At 30.6% G+C, this 16800-nt stretch overlaps 2 protein-coding genes across 2 annotated transcripts; both read right to left on the bottom strand.

Moving 5' to 3' along the window:
- Positions 1 to 248: 248 nt before the first annotated feature.
- Dnaaf5 (Dynein axonemal assembly factor 5) lies at positions 249 to 11997 on the bottom strand. The gene is made up of 13 exons (XM_088277362.1): positions 11238 to 11997; positions 8484 to 8667; positions 7297 to 7439; positions 6618 to 6692; positions 6284 to 6441; positions 4940 to 5143; positions 4689 to 4839; positions 4057 to 4221; positions 3404 to 3595; positions 2985 to 3139; positions 2696 to 2888; positions 1987 to 2178; positions 249 to 592 (listed from the first exon to the last, which is right to left on the bottom strand). Exons 1-13 carry the CDS (start codon positions 11872 to 11874, stop codon positions 462 to 464), a joined length of 2580 nt encoding a protein of 859 aa, XP_088133488.1. The 5' UTR covers positions 11875 to 11997; the 3' UTR covers positions 249 to 461.
- A 2006-nt stretch (positions 11998 to 14003) lies between these two features.
- On the bottom strand, positions 14004 to 15349 carry Manf (mesencephalic astrocyte-derived neurotrophic factor). The gene is made up of 2 exons (XM_088277361.1): positions 14632 to 15349; positions 14004 to 14111 (listed from the first exon to the last, which is right to left on the bottom strand). The coding sequence occupies exon 1, from the start codon at positions 15214 to 15216 to the stop codon at positions 14677 to 14679; it is 540 nt and encodes a 179-aa protein (XP_088133487.1). The 5' UTR covers positions 15217 to 15349; the 3' UTR covers positions 14004 to 14111; positions 14632 to 14676.
- Between the last annotated feature and the right edge of the window lie 1451 nt (positions 15350 to 16800).

Here is a 16800-nt window from a genome sequence, read left to right as displayed (position 1 = left end):
TAGGTAGAAACAAGTTTGAGAAAATCATAATTTATTTCAATTCAATTCAAACCACGTCTAGTCGACAGCGTCATTTATAGAAATAGAACTTCAACCAAATGGAAATTTCACCGCGAACAATTGCCTATGTCATCATCAGATCCTGGGTTCTAGCGAATGTAGCTTCAACTTGCTCAAATCTCCCATTTAAATATGTTTTGGAAGAGGGGGAGGTTTCAATGGTAAAAGAAATATAAAAAGTATGTATGTATTGGTAACAATTGATTTTTAATTATTGATCATAAACAAGTACAGTAATAGTATAGAACTCATGCATGTTATATTAAAATAAGATTAGATTTTGTGAATAGACATTGTTCAAAGCCAACAACAAAGCAGATTATGTTTGGTTGACCAAAAAAAACTTAAATAAGAAGAAAAAAATCATAAGTTATATTTCAGAAAGTGCAGAACAAATCGCCTTAAATAACTAAACTTTCCAGATGTTTCTCTAAAGTTTGAAGTGCCACTTTATTTCTGAAAACGTTCATTTTGGCACCAACTTTCTTTTTTAGTAATGTGGGGTGAATTCTTGACAATTCCATTAAAGCACCTGCAAATTAAAAAAAAAAAAACATTTACAAAAAATATCATTTCTTAGTATAACCCTAAGCATTCCTCAAATTCATTAATATTATTTTTAATACTATTTTCTTAATTCATTTACAAAATAAATTTTAAAAGGGGTCTTATATTAACTCTGTATTGGAACATTGTAATGTGGTAATTTTTATTTATTTATTTTATTTTAGAAAGTGTGCATTATAAAGTTGAGCCAAAGCCGACATCAGAGTTGGCGTAATAAATATAATGTTATATTATTTATTGATTCGGCATTAACTTCGTGGAATGACATGATTATTTTATTAAAATTAAACACTTGAATATACCACTCTAATGAGTTTTATTTTTATTTACGACTAGTTTCGAAAACGACAGATGTTTTCATCTTCTGGTACAAATTAAAACTTAATTTAATTTGTACCAGAAGATGAAAACGCCTGTCGTTTTCGAAACTAGTCGTAAATAAAAATAAAACTCATTAAAATGGTATATTGAAGTGTTTAGTTTTAATAAATATAATGTTGATCCACACTTCACAGGAGTGGTAATGGTTAAAATCATAATGAAATATATGTCAAGTATGGAATGAATTGGGATAAAAATATTTGAAATAATAATCATTTAATTTATTAATTTAAATGATAATTAAAATTCACCAAAACAAATTTTAGTAATCAAACATTAATAACCTTGACCCTTTTTTTCAAGGTTTTTGTATATTGGTGGAATGAAAGTTTCTTGATTCCGTCTTTCTGACCAAAAATGAAAGATATCTGCCCAGAATAAAGGTCTGTAAAGAATTTAATTGAAGACAGACTATTCAGTTTGTTTCAGGCAATAATAAAAAAGCTGGTTGTTATCTTTTATTCTTATTAAATTAGCTCACCAGGTATGTTACCAAGAAATACTCAATGAACTTGAATTAAAATCCTATAATTAAGAAACTGACATTCTGTTGATTTTCAACAACCTTTATAAAGTCAAGTTTAATGTTTAAATGGCATATATTCTATTTATGCCTTTTTCCAGAGTATATTTTAATAAATAATTTTGTATATTAAAAGCATTTTTAACTTTGTGGTATGGTAATTTTACACACTTCTTATCATTCATTTTGTGTAATACCACTTATATTTTTCCTTAAAAATTATTTTTATTTACTTATTTTTACTTTATGTCGAGTTGTAGTAAATACATATTACCTGGAGGCAAAGGTTAAAAACACAAAGTTAACGATGTATGATAAGGAGAGTGTTAAATATATATTTGTAAAATCTTAAAAAATGATGATTTAATCAATCCCGACAACCCAGTTCGAAAATGGCACAGATGACTGTGGGGTGGTCAAGATGATGTTTATATAATATTTTTAAAATTACACACCTAATATTAAAGACTGGAATGTTTCATCTGTGTCATCCAAGTGTATGAGCATACTACTGTAAACGGCCTCCAAGTGAACACTAAATGTAGTTATGTCGTAAGGCAATGGTCGGGACATGAAGAGAATTTGGAGGGTTTGCACGGAAGCTTGACGGACCTTATTATTGTTGTCATCTAAACATTTCATTACGTCTGAAAGAAAATGTATTCACTATATTAGAACCTCGCTCAATCACACCCGGCATAGCTTGACAATTGAAGCAAAATAAGCTTGTGTACTTTGTCATCCAAATTCTTTTAAATTGCTTATAATAAAAAATCTAATTAAAAAAATTAAAATTTACAATTAAGGAAAAAACAATAGGAGAATCGAAACACTTTTTTTAAAAAATGTGAAAGAGTAATGGAAAATTATATTTCTTTAAAACAAGTTATTAAATAAACTCTCGACATTAAAAAATACTACAATTAAGGTTTTTATAAATTACATTTTTTAGATTTTTTTTATGAAAAAATAATTGCAATTTAGTGAAAAACTCTATGCATTGCATACTGTTCATCACTGTTTTACACTATTAGACACAAAAAAAATAAAATATTATCATACAAAAAAATATTTTTCAGTTATATACCAGATTTTATCATGGCCATTAAATTTAAACAATTTTGAATAATGTATTAATTTTTATTTAAATCAATATTAGTTCACCTGGATAAGTTTTATGTAAGTGTTCACATGACAGGCAGTCCTTCTTTTTCCCCATTTTGGCTATGCAATAAATAGCCCTGAGAGCATAAAGCCTTGTTACTTTAGAATTATCATTCAGTAGTGATATTAACAGAGGTAACAGTTTATCGATATATGGTTCTAAGCTTTCTTTGGTAAGGAAAAGTTCAACTGTCTGGAAAAAAAATTAATTTACAGATAAAATTTGTACAACCTAAAATTTGTTCCATCAAACGATCAACAGATTAAAAAGTGACAAAAGTATTATTACCATGTTGTTTGCGTGTTGTTCCAAGTCTATATCACATGTTTCCTGGTTGGAAACCTCACTATCTTGTAAAATGGCACACAGACAACATACGGCCGCTGTACGTATGGACTCTGCAGTTTTTCCTGCAGTCCAGACTAAGTTTGGAACTATCGCATCTAAAAAAAAAAATTGTTTTTGAATAATTTGATTAATATCTATTGTAATGGAATATCATATAGAAAAATCAACACATTATTATCAATAATAATAAATGACTCACTTCGATAGTGCTGTTTTCAAGAGAAATGATAAAACTAATTGCTTTTACAGATATAAATTCATGTTATTAAATATTTTACAAAGGATATTATGAGGACATAAAAATACGCAGGTCATAATTTTATACATTTATGTAAATACAAAATAATCTATTTTTTTACCTTCAACAATAATGGTCAGAAATCTGAGCATGTGTTCGTTTGCAGCCAGTTGGAAGGTGATAACTTTATTCAAAAGCATAGAGGACAAACTTGTAAAGAGTTTTAGTTTCACTTCAGCATCTATTTCTTTGGAAGTCAGCGCTTCCACTAACAGTGGAGATAGCAGGTGTAGGTTCAAACCTAAAGCTGGACCTAAAACACACCAACACAATGAATAAAATTTTAAAAAGTTAAAAATGTTAGTCATTAAATATTGCTCAATTGTTTATTGTTAGCTAGGTAACTATCGGGCGTTTGACCTATTGGGCCAAATTATCCTAAATTATCCCACTATTGTAGATATTTAATAAAAATGTAAATATCTATAAATTAAAAATGATACATGTAATTAATTAATATTGACTTCCTCCCACATATACTACCATAACCCACAAATGTACACAGTTTTGGGATTTTTATAATGTATTTTAATTTATTTTAATTTAATGCCAATAATAAAAATTACATTTTATTTTATAATAATTATATTTTTCTTGAATGAAGCAATCCATTACAAATGTACCGGAGAAAATATATTCAGTTTTTTTCTTGTAAAATAGCATATTGTGGCTTATGATACATAGTTTGTAAAGGAGAGGTCGATACAATTTTACCTGTATGGATCAATATTGTGTCCAAGATACATCTTTCTGGGGTAGAGAGATTCCACATTTTGGCATCATATGTAATGTTTCCTAATAGATTAGAAATATATTGACAGAAGAGATCATTTAAATGTTTTCCGCATTGAATGGTACTCCTCAATTCTCCTAGTAAACCTATAATATATTGAAGTGATAAGCAAATCGATAAATTAAGCTTCATAATAGAATTCAGCACAAAATAATTCAAATCAGGGACAAAATTGTACATATTGCTGATAATATGCAACATAGCCTTTTTGGTATACACATATAATGAAGGGCTGACTCCAAGACATAATTACTGATGAAAGCAAAATGCCAAAATATGGCATATACGGGTCTTGTTGGATGTGGTGAGAGATTTTCAGCCGATTCAGGGGCAAGGTAGATGGAAACGTGGCATTAGCGGAGAGCAACTGAAGCTGTGCTTGCAAGCCGATGTTCAGGAAACCATATTTTAAGGTGAGGAGGAAGGTATGCACGTACATATAGCACATAGGCCATATTGTGTGCGCTTTGAATTAGACAACATCATAACAATTAGGGACCATAAATTAAATAAATAATTAAAACATTGAAATGATAAAAAATACATATCTTACAAAGTGCTTTATGTTCAATTTCTGTTTCCGATGGCATTGAATAAACGGTAAAAATGATATCAAACAATTCTTGAGCTACATAGCGGCAGTCTTCCGAACAAACATTTAATAAACTTTCGCAAGTTTTCAGTAAATTTAATTGGTACTTTTGCTGAAAAAAATTAAATGAGGATTATATATTTAACAGTTTGAAAGAAAAGAAATGGAAAAGGAAATTAAAATAAACAAATAATGGCAAATGTGAAAATCACCTTTCGTTCTCTGCAGATAACGGGCTGCGACAGTTTCTTAGTGATTTTTTTGAGATAAACATCTTTAAGGGTATCGGTTCGGGAGCCCTTGATAATGTTAGCGAGAACTCCTACACAGGACCAGTTGCCTATTTCAGGACTGAGAAGTTTCCACCAAATTTTAGGCTCCACAAAATATCCAAACAGTTTTGATGCATGATAAATCTAAGAAATTGAAAAAATACATATATGATTTACTCATCGATCGATTAACAATAGGAGTTGATAAATTTCTGTATTAAAATATTTATACACTTATTTTTTGACATCTCATCAAAGATGAATATGGATGAATATGGAAGAATATGGAAGTCTGGGCATTTACGGGGCTTACGACCGTCATAGGCTGGTTTAAGTGATCACTTTACACACGTGTAAAATTCACCAATTCTACCCATTATTGACAACCACACTACTCAAATTCTTGGAAGTTCTATATATATGAACCAATTTAGAAACCTTGTTTATGAATCACTAAAACTTCACTACAGACATCTATTGGTGAGATGTAAAGAAGCTTTTTATTAAGCAGAAACTCTTATATTAGTATGTGAGATCCGAATCTGTAATTGGAGATAATCCAGATTTTGTGAACAAGTATTTGGACACACTCAAAATGTTGTATTTATACACTTCATTGTTCACAGACCAGTTCATTGTTTCAATATTTCACCACATCCACTTGCAAGAAAATACATAATTCCATAACCATGACATATTTCTTAAAAATACTAACCGAGCAGACTTATTTTTACCATCTCTAAATATCTAAAGACAGCAGATCAGACTTATTTTTACCATCTCTAAATAACTTAAGACGGGTTGGTTTAGAAAAATTAAGACTAATTAACCCTCAAATTTTCCTGAGTGAAAATATTAAACTATCTACATAAATTGTATTATCACTTCACACAAATCGGAAAACAAATATTAATTTTATTATATGCCACCAGGAAAAAAAACATTTTTAGCCTATGGAAACAGATATGTCAGGATAGTAATAATAATAATAATAAAAACCCTTATTCGCACCCCAATGGTGCATAGGGCACTGCTTCATATAAACGCAGTGTTATCTTGATCGTTTACACATGAAGGAAAGGTGATCAGCCCTCCGCTTCAGGTACCAGTCCAGGGTAATATTGAATAAATATTACAGTGAAAAAAATCACTTATATTTATTTGACCCCCCCTGGGAATCGAACCCGGGACCTCCAGAATGGTAGCCGAGCGTGCTGACCATTACACTACGGAGGCGGACAAAATGTCAGGATAGTAAAAAAAATTATTATTTAATGCATTTACCTCAGCATACACTTTGCAGTCATCATCCTTAGCTCCAAGCAATAAACATCGAATAGTTACAGAAGCGTGTTGTAAAATGGATTGTTCAGCGCATAACACTAACCAACATAAAAGTTGAGCACAACGTAATCTACTATCAGATTGCCAACCTTCCAACTCTGAAAAAATTTATTAAAAAAAAATAGTAATCATCCCCTAATTGCTCAATTCACCGTCAGTACATTGTAATAAGTCGATCCAAGTTTTTCAATAAGTAGCATCATTTATTTTTTGTGATAAACAGTAAGTCGCAGTAATTTACAAAATGGTACATTTAAATGAATAGAAACTGTACCTCTTGTAATTGCAGGAATAATTTTTCCAATATTCCTTTCTACTAAAGTTCTGCACCCCAGGTTAGGACGTGACACTGAAAAAAAAATGTTTACAATTTTATATCTGACATGTAATAAAACTACAACTATAGTTTTTTCCCTTTTTTTATTTGACCAGTGACTGGGTTTGGTTGTTACCGACATCATCAGACTGGTGGGAGGCTAGTCAAAATTCTATGTTTTATACACAACAAAGGAGGGTTTTGAACCACGATTTTATAAAAAAAATTGAGAAAATTAATATTAAATTTAATGAATTTAAGTAGAGTATTACGATAATAAAACATATATGATATGGTAAGGATTTTAAGTAGGATTTTATATAAATTTTATTATAGAAATGAATTTTTGCTGGTTTATTTAAATAATATTTGGGAATCTAGAACCGTTGGTTGACGACTCCTACCGAAAATTTGTCTAGCCTAATGCAAGTCTGATGATGTCGGTAATGATAAAACCCATTAACTGGTCAAATAAAATTAAAGTGATAGAAATTATAGTTGTTTCATTATATAAAATGCAGTTCCACCAAGAAATATCAGTGCAAAACTGTAGATAAATGTGATTTTGTCTATAATTGAAAATGAGGGGCACCGATTTTTGATCATCAACATTCAATCATATGAAAATGAGACTTACTTTGTGGATAATGCTCTGGAAACTGTCTCATAAAATCCAATTGCGGTTTTAAATCTTCTTCATTTTCGGTGATATATTGCTTCCCTACTTGATCCCAAATGTCTGTAGTTTCCAAGCGAATTTCTTCAATTGCATCACTTAAACTGAAAATTAATAAATTTTAATATACTGAATACATGCATTGGACATACGCCACAATAATAGTAGGAAAGAAAAATTTTTATATTAAGAAATTACAATATTCATTTACAATGTTATTTTATAAAGTTTTATAATATATTTTACATTATAAAGCTTTCTAAGCTTTTGTCTGTTTTAAGATATATTAAAAAAATACATAACATCAAATTATTGATTGATATCACAATGTATATCACCTATGACTACTACAATATTGAACATATTCTCAGATAGGTATTAAACAAATTATGTATTATATTATACTGGCACGCATGATTTTCAGCTATGTAAACATAAAAATAAAACAAGTAAACACGGTACACTTAAGGAAGATTAAGGTAAATGAAATGTTTAAGTGGATTGATTCAGTCAATACTGATTCACAACTAAAGTATCATATCAATGAAATATATTTTATGTTGTAAAAATAATGGTTGGTTTATTATCAATTATTTATTATTATCAAAATTTTCCAAAAATATTGCCCTCCTAGTAAAATTATTTACATTTTGGAGTATAATAATTGACAAAAAAGAATGTAAACATTTTAATTTGGCTAAATATACAGTCAAGGACCACGTTTTCAACATCAATAAAATATCATGCCAAAAATGGCAAAATATTACATTAAAAAAAATTAGCAACAAACAAAAAAAAGTCTTAAAAATAATGTATGTACTAACTTTCATAAACATTGAGATAAAATCATCATTGCTTATATGGGTATTATTTTGATATCATTAAAATAGAATACTTAGAATACAATAAATTGACATACATATCTAATATCAGATATTTATATATGAAATAATAAATAAATAAGCAGGGCCAATATCTGAGATGGGGCAACATCTCAGTTTACCTTAGTTAAATCATTTCCATTTTTTCATAATATGAACAACAATGTATGAAAATAATAAAATTGAAATTGAAATATCTTTAATTATTTATTAGAAAAAAAAATATGTATCGTAATAAATTGGTGAATTGAAGAATTATTTCCGTACCCTGTTAACAATAGCGGAATCATTCGATGCCAATAAGAGTAGCGGTCCTTATGGTGTAGCATCCAGTTTCCAACTTCTCTGATTACTTGCAGTCTTACAGGAGCCAGTTCGTCAAACAGCTTCTCCGCTATCGGAGTGACAGAGTTCTCGAAACATTTGGAATTTCCATTAGACACGACTGCGCCTGCAGAAAGATTAAACATGTTGCGCATGTTACAATCTGGTTGCTAAAAATACATACATACAGGCTCCTGTATTAGGAGATAAGATAAATTAATATATCAATTATTTAAATATATTAAATGTGTGGGCTCGCTGCTTAGGGGAGGCCTGGTATTGTGATTGAAACACTTCGAATCAGATTCGAAGTGTCTCAATCTAAAAACATTGAATTTAATAAATATAGCGTGGTAGTAGATGCGTACCGGTTCCCGAGTTGACGGAGTACAATAAAAATCCACACTAGTAAAAATACCCCCGGAAACTGAAATAAAAACACCCACACAGTTTACGACAACTCATTCAGGACATAAAGTGCATTTTCCAAAACGCCTGTTCGAAGTTATGTTCATATAGACATGTTAACAACTAAACAATAGATACTTGTGTAATAAGACTCCTTTTAAAAACAGTGTAGTGCAAATGACTCAAAGAGAGATAAGAATTGGGAGCCCATATTAGTTTCTGGTGTCTGCTATCTGGTGTCTGGTGTGTGTTATTACTGTTAGACATTATTTGATCCTTAAGGTGAATTACACCACAAAAGTATAAGGGTATTTAATAAATACATACCTTATATTTCAATAGACCTGAGATGAAGATCGGCAGCAAGATCAAGATATACAAAACTTGTGTCCGACCCATCATGACGTATAGAATCGAAAGTAGAGAAGACACCGCTGCCACAAAAAACGCGCTTAGAGTGTCAGAAATGAAGACTCTGAGAAGCATAACCGGCAAGAGTCTTCGAGATAGATTGAGAAATGCCAAGATCAGGGAAATATGCGAGATCGAAGATGTCGTTAGGTGGGGAAGGCAACGAAGAAGACAATGGTATGCGCACGTGAGGAGAATGGAGCCATCCAGACTCCCCCACATCGCATTGTACGGCCAACCCCATGGTAGACGACTCCCGGGCAGACCACCAAAGAGATGGGTCGATAGCTGGGAATCGACGTCGCAGGAGGCTAATCCCTCTTAAAAACAGGCCGTAAGGCCTATAATAAGAAGAAGAAGAAGAAGATATTTCAATGTATAGACATTTACTGAGGCATATAAAAAATAATCATCAGTGGATTGAAATAATTACTTTATACACTGTGTAACATTTCCTAATATATTTTCAAACATTTTCTAAATTGTGATATATTTCAAAAATAGCCAATGACAGGTTGTAAGCCCTGTAACTACCAAAAACTTCACATTCCTATCTCAATAATTTTATCTCTGTTGAGATATAAATAAATTAAAACTGATTTTTGATCAACAAAACCAAGGATTAAAGATTGACCAATTGAATTAAATAAGAATCGATTAACAATTTAACAAATATAATGTATAACCGAAAGATAAAGAGACTGCAATATGTTATTACGGTGCTCAGTGAAATAACTTTTTCAGTGCTCTTTTTGATTCTGCATGAAATTATTAACATGGGATAAATAAATAATGCGTTCATTTTTTAATTACAAGCCAGAAAATAATATTTAATTGAATAAAAAAATTGTTGACTCAATATCAATAAGTTAACATGTAAAGGGTTACTTAACACACCAAACAGTTGCCATGGCAATGTGATATTAGTCGAATTTGCTTATTCAATATTATAACATATATAATAAAAATAATATAATGAATACTGTAAAAAAATCTATTATACATAACATGTTACTTTTAAAAAATTGCAAGAGGTACTCATAATGAAGAATAACATTTTAAAGTTACTTATTTAGAAAACAAGGAATCATTGTAAAAAATAATAATTAGTGTGGATAATGCATTCTCAAATAAGCAAAAGAAAAACTGTTTGATCTGATTAAGTTATATAAAATATTAAATAATATTTTAGACTATCCCTTGCAAATGATAAATATTTATGCCCCAACCAGAAACCGTCAAATATTTTATTGTTATTACAGCCGGACAGTGTCTGGGTTCAATACTCCTATACACCAAATGCAAAACCTTGGCAATGATTTCGCGGATCATATTGATATCTAAAATATGTCACTTCCTAACTATAAAGTGATAATAATTGGAATATTTCTGGGTAATGCATTATACTTTGTTTTAAGTGTTCATACTTGTTTAGATAGTTACTTTTCAAACCAATAATATATTTAAAAAAGAGAAAAAATATTATTGGCTCGAAACCCCTGAAATATTGCTTACATCTAAATTGGTTCAACGTATTCATTCAGTTGTACATAGGAAATATGTAGGTACTACTGACATCACAACAATAACCAAGGAATCGAAAATTCTAAGTTTTATTATTTTATTTAGTATTAATTATTTTAAAAAAATTAACTAAATTTATTATTTTTTTATCATAAAGCATAAAACTTGTAATGTATTTTGTACAAATTGCCAATGCCCGTTAAAAAAGAAAAAAAAATACTGACATCAAATTACCATATAAAAACATTAGTTACATTTAATTCATTATTCATCAATTATATATCATATCAAGTAACTCATTTGTACATAAATGTTTAGGTGCAGTAAGAGAAGACTTGGTAATGTCATACTTACCAATACAACGGACAGCAGCAACCCTGACACGGTGATGTTGATGAGAAAAATTACTCATAACTGGTTTCACAAAACTTTCTGATTGCATATGAAAATCCTGTTTGATTGCATTAGATAGTAAGATAATTGTTTCACAGGACTCAATTTTAACTTTAGGGTATATATCTGTGGCAGTTTTCACCAAGATGTTTGTGAAATCGTTGAAGAACGCAGTGAGACATTTGGTGTTTTTATACTTTACAATAACATTTTGAACAAGAATGACGAGTTTCAACCGCAGTTCTTCCGATCTTTCGACAGTTTCTGCCATGCCGATTCTTTTAGCAATGACAGGGATGATGTAAGTCAAATAAAAATCACTAAGTGGAAGATTTTCGATAAATAATGAAATAATATCAATTGATAACTCCCTGCAAACTTCGGTTTTGTCTGAGAAACATCTCAGTATGCAAGTGTGTATCAGGGGAAATATTCTTACAAGTTCCGAAGAATCATTTTTTGTATCGCTTAATTCCTTTAGCATCCTATCTAGAACCCTTTTACGGTCTGTTTTCACTTCACTTTTTAAGTCTTCCATACATTGTGCAAGATTGACTCTTTGTTCAAAGTTTAAAACTGTATCCTCTTCTTCAGCCATGTTAATAAATGGAAGTTTTGACTTTAGTATTCAAAATAAAATCCAAATATAAACTGCAATCCAGTAAAACCAAATCACGTCACCAAACAAGACGCCATTTGTTGTAAATAAACAAACGTCATTGTATTTCAGTTGTCATGGAATTATCCATAGATTATCCATAAAAAGTCGTTCATAGACTATATTTTTTCTGGCTGTAAAAAATAAAATACATACAGCCATTGAGGACGTTTTTATTATTTTTTGATATTTTCATCCATGCATATTGTTTACATCGATCGAATGGTGTAAAAGGGGTGTAAGGGACTAACGAAAATTAATACAAAAAAAAGTAATTTTGAATCGTTTATACAGCGCCATTTTTGTTAAATACTACAAAAAAGCCCATTACAAAGTGGCTCGTTTATCAATATAATCATAGTGCTACAAAAGTACTCTATTATAGCATTCGCATTTTATACAAATCGTAGTCGTACAGGAGAAAGTGACCAACTAACAAAACGTAAAATGTTCAAGAGGGCCATAAAATAAACATCAATGCAGTTAGTCATTATATCAAGTCAATATATTATAATTCCAAGTTTAAAATCTTTTGGGATTTTTTCAGTGCAATATTAAGCTAGTAAGATATCAAATAGTCAATGATCACGTTTTTGTAAAAAATGCAGTTGGTCACTTTCTCCTGTATGACTCCGAAATATGTTTGAAATCTGAAAAAGACCTACAAAAAAAATGTTTGCTCGAAAATTTTAATATCACAAAATCATTCCATCCGAAGTCCACAACTAGTTTTATGGTGAGGTTGGACTTTTTAATCAGCCTCTGTTGGAAACCTGTCACTCTTTTGACTTATTAGCTCATCCTAGATTAATATCTGTGCTCAAGACAAAATAACATTCGCGGAAGTGTCGGGGTAACTTTATGAGGACCCCGTATGTAACATTTTCGTTTTTCTCTTATGCTTCTGAGGGAACTTAGACCACAATTACTGCTGCGTACAAAGGACTTCAAATATTATATTATTTACAAGCGTAGATCTTGTGGCCAAAACAGCATGCTGGCATACTAGGCCGCATGCAATGGGATCAGCGCTGGCATCTTATATCCTTATCATCAGCATATTAAACATCTACAATATTAATGTCGCCTCCGCGTCGTAACAATTAGCATGTTAAGCTACCGTGCTGGAGGTCCTGGGTTCGATTCTTAGGGGAGGTTGAAAAAAGTGTAGTAGTGATCACCGTGCCTTCATATATTAATGATCAAGACAACACTGTGTCAATACGATGAGGTGCCCTATGCACCGTAGGGTGCGGATAAGCGTTAAAAAAAATAATTACGATAGTGTTAACATAAAAAAATTTAAAATAAAACAAATTCAATTTAAATATTTATTCAACAATTTTTATGCACATGTACTGTCTTTTAACATCAAAAAAATCAAAGATGTGTCAGTCTGATAAATGACAGTGAAGAGATATAAATAAAATGGTTTTAAATAAAATCAAGTAGATCACATACATCAAAGGAAGGAAAGGGAACAGTCACACGAAAATATTAACATACATTCTGGATTTGTTACTGGTTACTCTGCCGTCTATAATTTCGATAGTATAAATGTTTAATAATACCAATATATTTTGATTTACGACTCAATTGCACATAAATAACATTAAATGAAATATTAAAAAAAAAAATAAGTGAAAAGATCGATCAATATATTAGGTGAAGAATTGGTGACGATCAATCACACTTTAATAAATAAAAAATAAAATACACTTCAGATCATTTTTTAAATATGAAAATGCAAATAGGTGGCTATATCCGAGTAAATTCAGGAATCAAAACATCGACAAACAAACAAACACAAACAAACTTTGTGACGTTCTAGTATCGATACATGCAAAACTAAATATGATACTTAATTTAAAATATGTGATATATTAATACTGCATTTAAAATATTAAGAAAATAGCTTGATGATAATGAAAATGAATTTTGTAACGAAATAATTATGAAAAAGTAAAATAGCACCTAAAAAAAAGAATTTGGGAATGGTATGTCTAAGATAAAGAGTTTTTGGACTGTAGCTGACGCTTCTTGACTTCACATTCTGCTTCTAATCTCTGTTTTTCTTTTAAAAGAACTTGATGTTCTAGTCGTAATTTCTCCTTTTCTAGTTTCATGTTTTCCCTTTCTTCCCTTAATTTGTCAGCCGTGTAAACAAGTTTCTCCACCTGAAACAAAAGTGCTTATTATTATTTTTTCCACCATTTACATTTATTTTGCAGCATAAACCTGATGGCTTGTAAAATTATCAAGTTGAATGGCGGGTTTCAAGAGCCATGCGAAATACATGGCTTAGTGTCTAAATTAGCTTAAATCCTGAACATCTACTCCAATGATTCTAAGACTTAAATACAGGATGCAGGTATGACTAGGAAGGATGCAAAGATGGTATGTGACAGAAGACCATGAAAATAGTTTGAGGATAGTAATGATATTACTAATAATATAAACAGAATGTAGTGTAAATGATTTAAAAAAATTACAGAGTAACAGGCACTACATATTTTGGGAAAAAATATTTTACAGATAGACAACATTTGTGATTTGTATATGCAAAAATGACATTTTAGATTAGTAAAAAAGGTTACATTAAGTTATTTAAAGGTTATCGAACAAAAAGTAACACAATATTTTTTCCTTCATAAGATTATAAATGAGAATTCGATTAAACATTTATAAAGCAAGTACCTGTTACATTCCTACTCAATAAATTATCATTCCTAATTGAAAATCCTATAGTTCCACATGTGGCACGTATTTAGGTTTTAATTCTTCTATCCTTTTGATAAAATCAGTCTTTTCGATGCAACCTTCACAGTTTTCGTCCCAATCATTGAGAATTTTCTTGAGATCTCGAACTTTAAGTTTCTTGAGATCGACGTTGTTGAGGTCAATTTGCTTGTCGAATCTGAGATCGCAAATTTGTGCATCTTTTTTCTTCAGTTTTTCGCAAATTTTGTCGGCGGGCATCGACCAGCTGATGGGCTTCGATACTTCGCCGAGAATTCCAGTGGCTGACTCTTCGAGTCCTCCCAAGTAGTAACAAAACCGATTCTCTTTGTTTTTACTAGTCTTACAGTATTTTTTAAACTCATCCTCGATTTTCTTCGGGTCTTTTTTCACGTTTTCTGTAAGGCTGTCGGCGAATTTTTCTAAGGTTTTTACACAAACTTCACAATCACCTTCTCTCAAACTGGACGTGGTGGAAACGTACAGGGCGAATAGTAAAAACACGCAGAGTTTCATCGATATAATACTTTTTGCAAACGTCATTTTGCCAAATATAACTTAAACCAGCTAACCAAATATATCAAACTCAAATGAATTCAATTTTAAGTATAGAGATATCGTGGGTTCTAGACTCATACAAATTCCCTCTTCGATACGTTGACAACCGACATGGCGTACTCTGATTGGTGCACGTCTCCGACTACTAACGCTGCCTACGATTTTTTTTAGAACTATATATAATTTGCGAAATGTCGAGGTTAGTTGTAAATAATGATGAAAACTCCAAATAATCTTAACATACCTTCAGTAGCATTACTTTTGCACGGAGCGCCTCCGTGTCTTTATTTTTGTTGTCCATATTTGTTTTGTTGTGTAAATAATTGTTATATTGGTATTTTTTTTAGAATTCTTTCGGCTACTTTGACAAGTCATATAGTTAAGGGTTATATTTCGCGCACAACCAGCGACATCTTGTGATCGCTTTTCGTCACTAAAATATCACCGCGCGGTTTATTTTAATTTTACATACGAACACCAAGTAAATAATTATACTAAAATATAATTGTTTCAGCTCATTAATTTAATGAAATAGCTTAGTTTTCAATTACTAGATATGCCCAAATATGTTTGCATTTTTATATGTAGACGTTATAATATTGGGTAAAAAGCCAAGGAGTGGAAGGGAAAGTGATAAATTAACGAAGCATGGCCATGGCATTACAAATTGATCTAGAAACTGCAGAAGTTTACCAACAACCGTAAACAATCTGATGACATTTAACAAATAAAATGGTAAGAAAAGAAGGAAACACAGGATAAATTTATTTAATATAATGTTTTGGAGGTTAGTTTTAACTAGAAATGTTTTATTATTATTTTTTATCATTTCACTTTTGTTGAAAACAACTTAAAGCAAAATAGGCTAAAGAATAAAATGATTGCTGAATATTATTTTGTTACAATCATTGAAAAAAATTACTTCTTTGACTAGAATATTGTAGAAATCAATGTACAAAAATTGTGTCAGTTTAGGATGGAGTGGACATCATGTTGTAAAGTGATTAATTTTTTATTTGCAACTTTTATAACACATAATAAGCACACCTGAAAAAATAAAACGCAGGAATTATAACAGATATTTGTATCGCAATGTTTCTTGTTCCAAATCCATAATATTAAAATCTACAAAATTAAAAACATTTTACAATTTGTGGACAAGTAAATCTCAAAAAAGACAAACAGTGTATAAATGCCATGTCAATTTAGAATATAGCATGTATTGCTTAACCTTTCCGGGAGTATGGACATAAATGAACGTTGGTGCGAATGTTCTTCAAAGGAGTATCCTCATAATGAACGTCGAGGTCCGTCTGTCAATTGGTAACATGTAACTTGTATAGCAATGACAGCTGTCGGGTTGTGGTCCCGTGGTTAGTGTTGCGGACTCTTAAGTCAGAGTTTCTCGGTTCATATCCACTCTACCACAATTTGATACCTATTTCTAGTAATGAGCCTCTTAGGCTCACAGAAATAGTATGAAATTGAAATATTTGTGTAAATAATAAAACACAAATATTTAACTTTTCTTTTTTATTTAAAAAAATATTTGTATGTAATTTTGTTATA

Source organism: Brachycentrus maculatus, unplaced genomic scaffold (assembly GCF_059751285.1).
Source record: "Brachycentrus maculatus isolate JH-2025_06_01 unplaced genomic scaffold, ASM5975128v1 h1tg000042l, whole genome shotgun sequence".
Classification (NCBI taxonomy): domain Eukaryota; kingdom Metazoa; phylum Arthropoda; class Insecta; order Trichoptera; family Brachycentridae; genus Brachycentrus; species Brachycentrus maculatus.
This window is presented reverse-complemented; position numbering and strand designations above follow the sequence as displayed.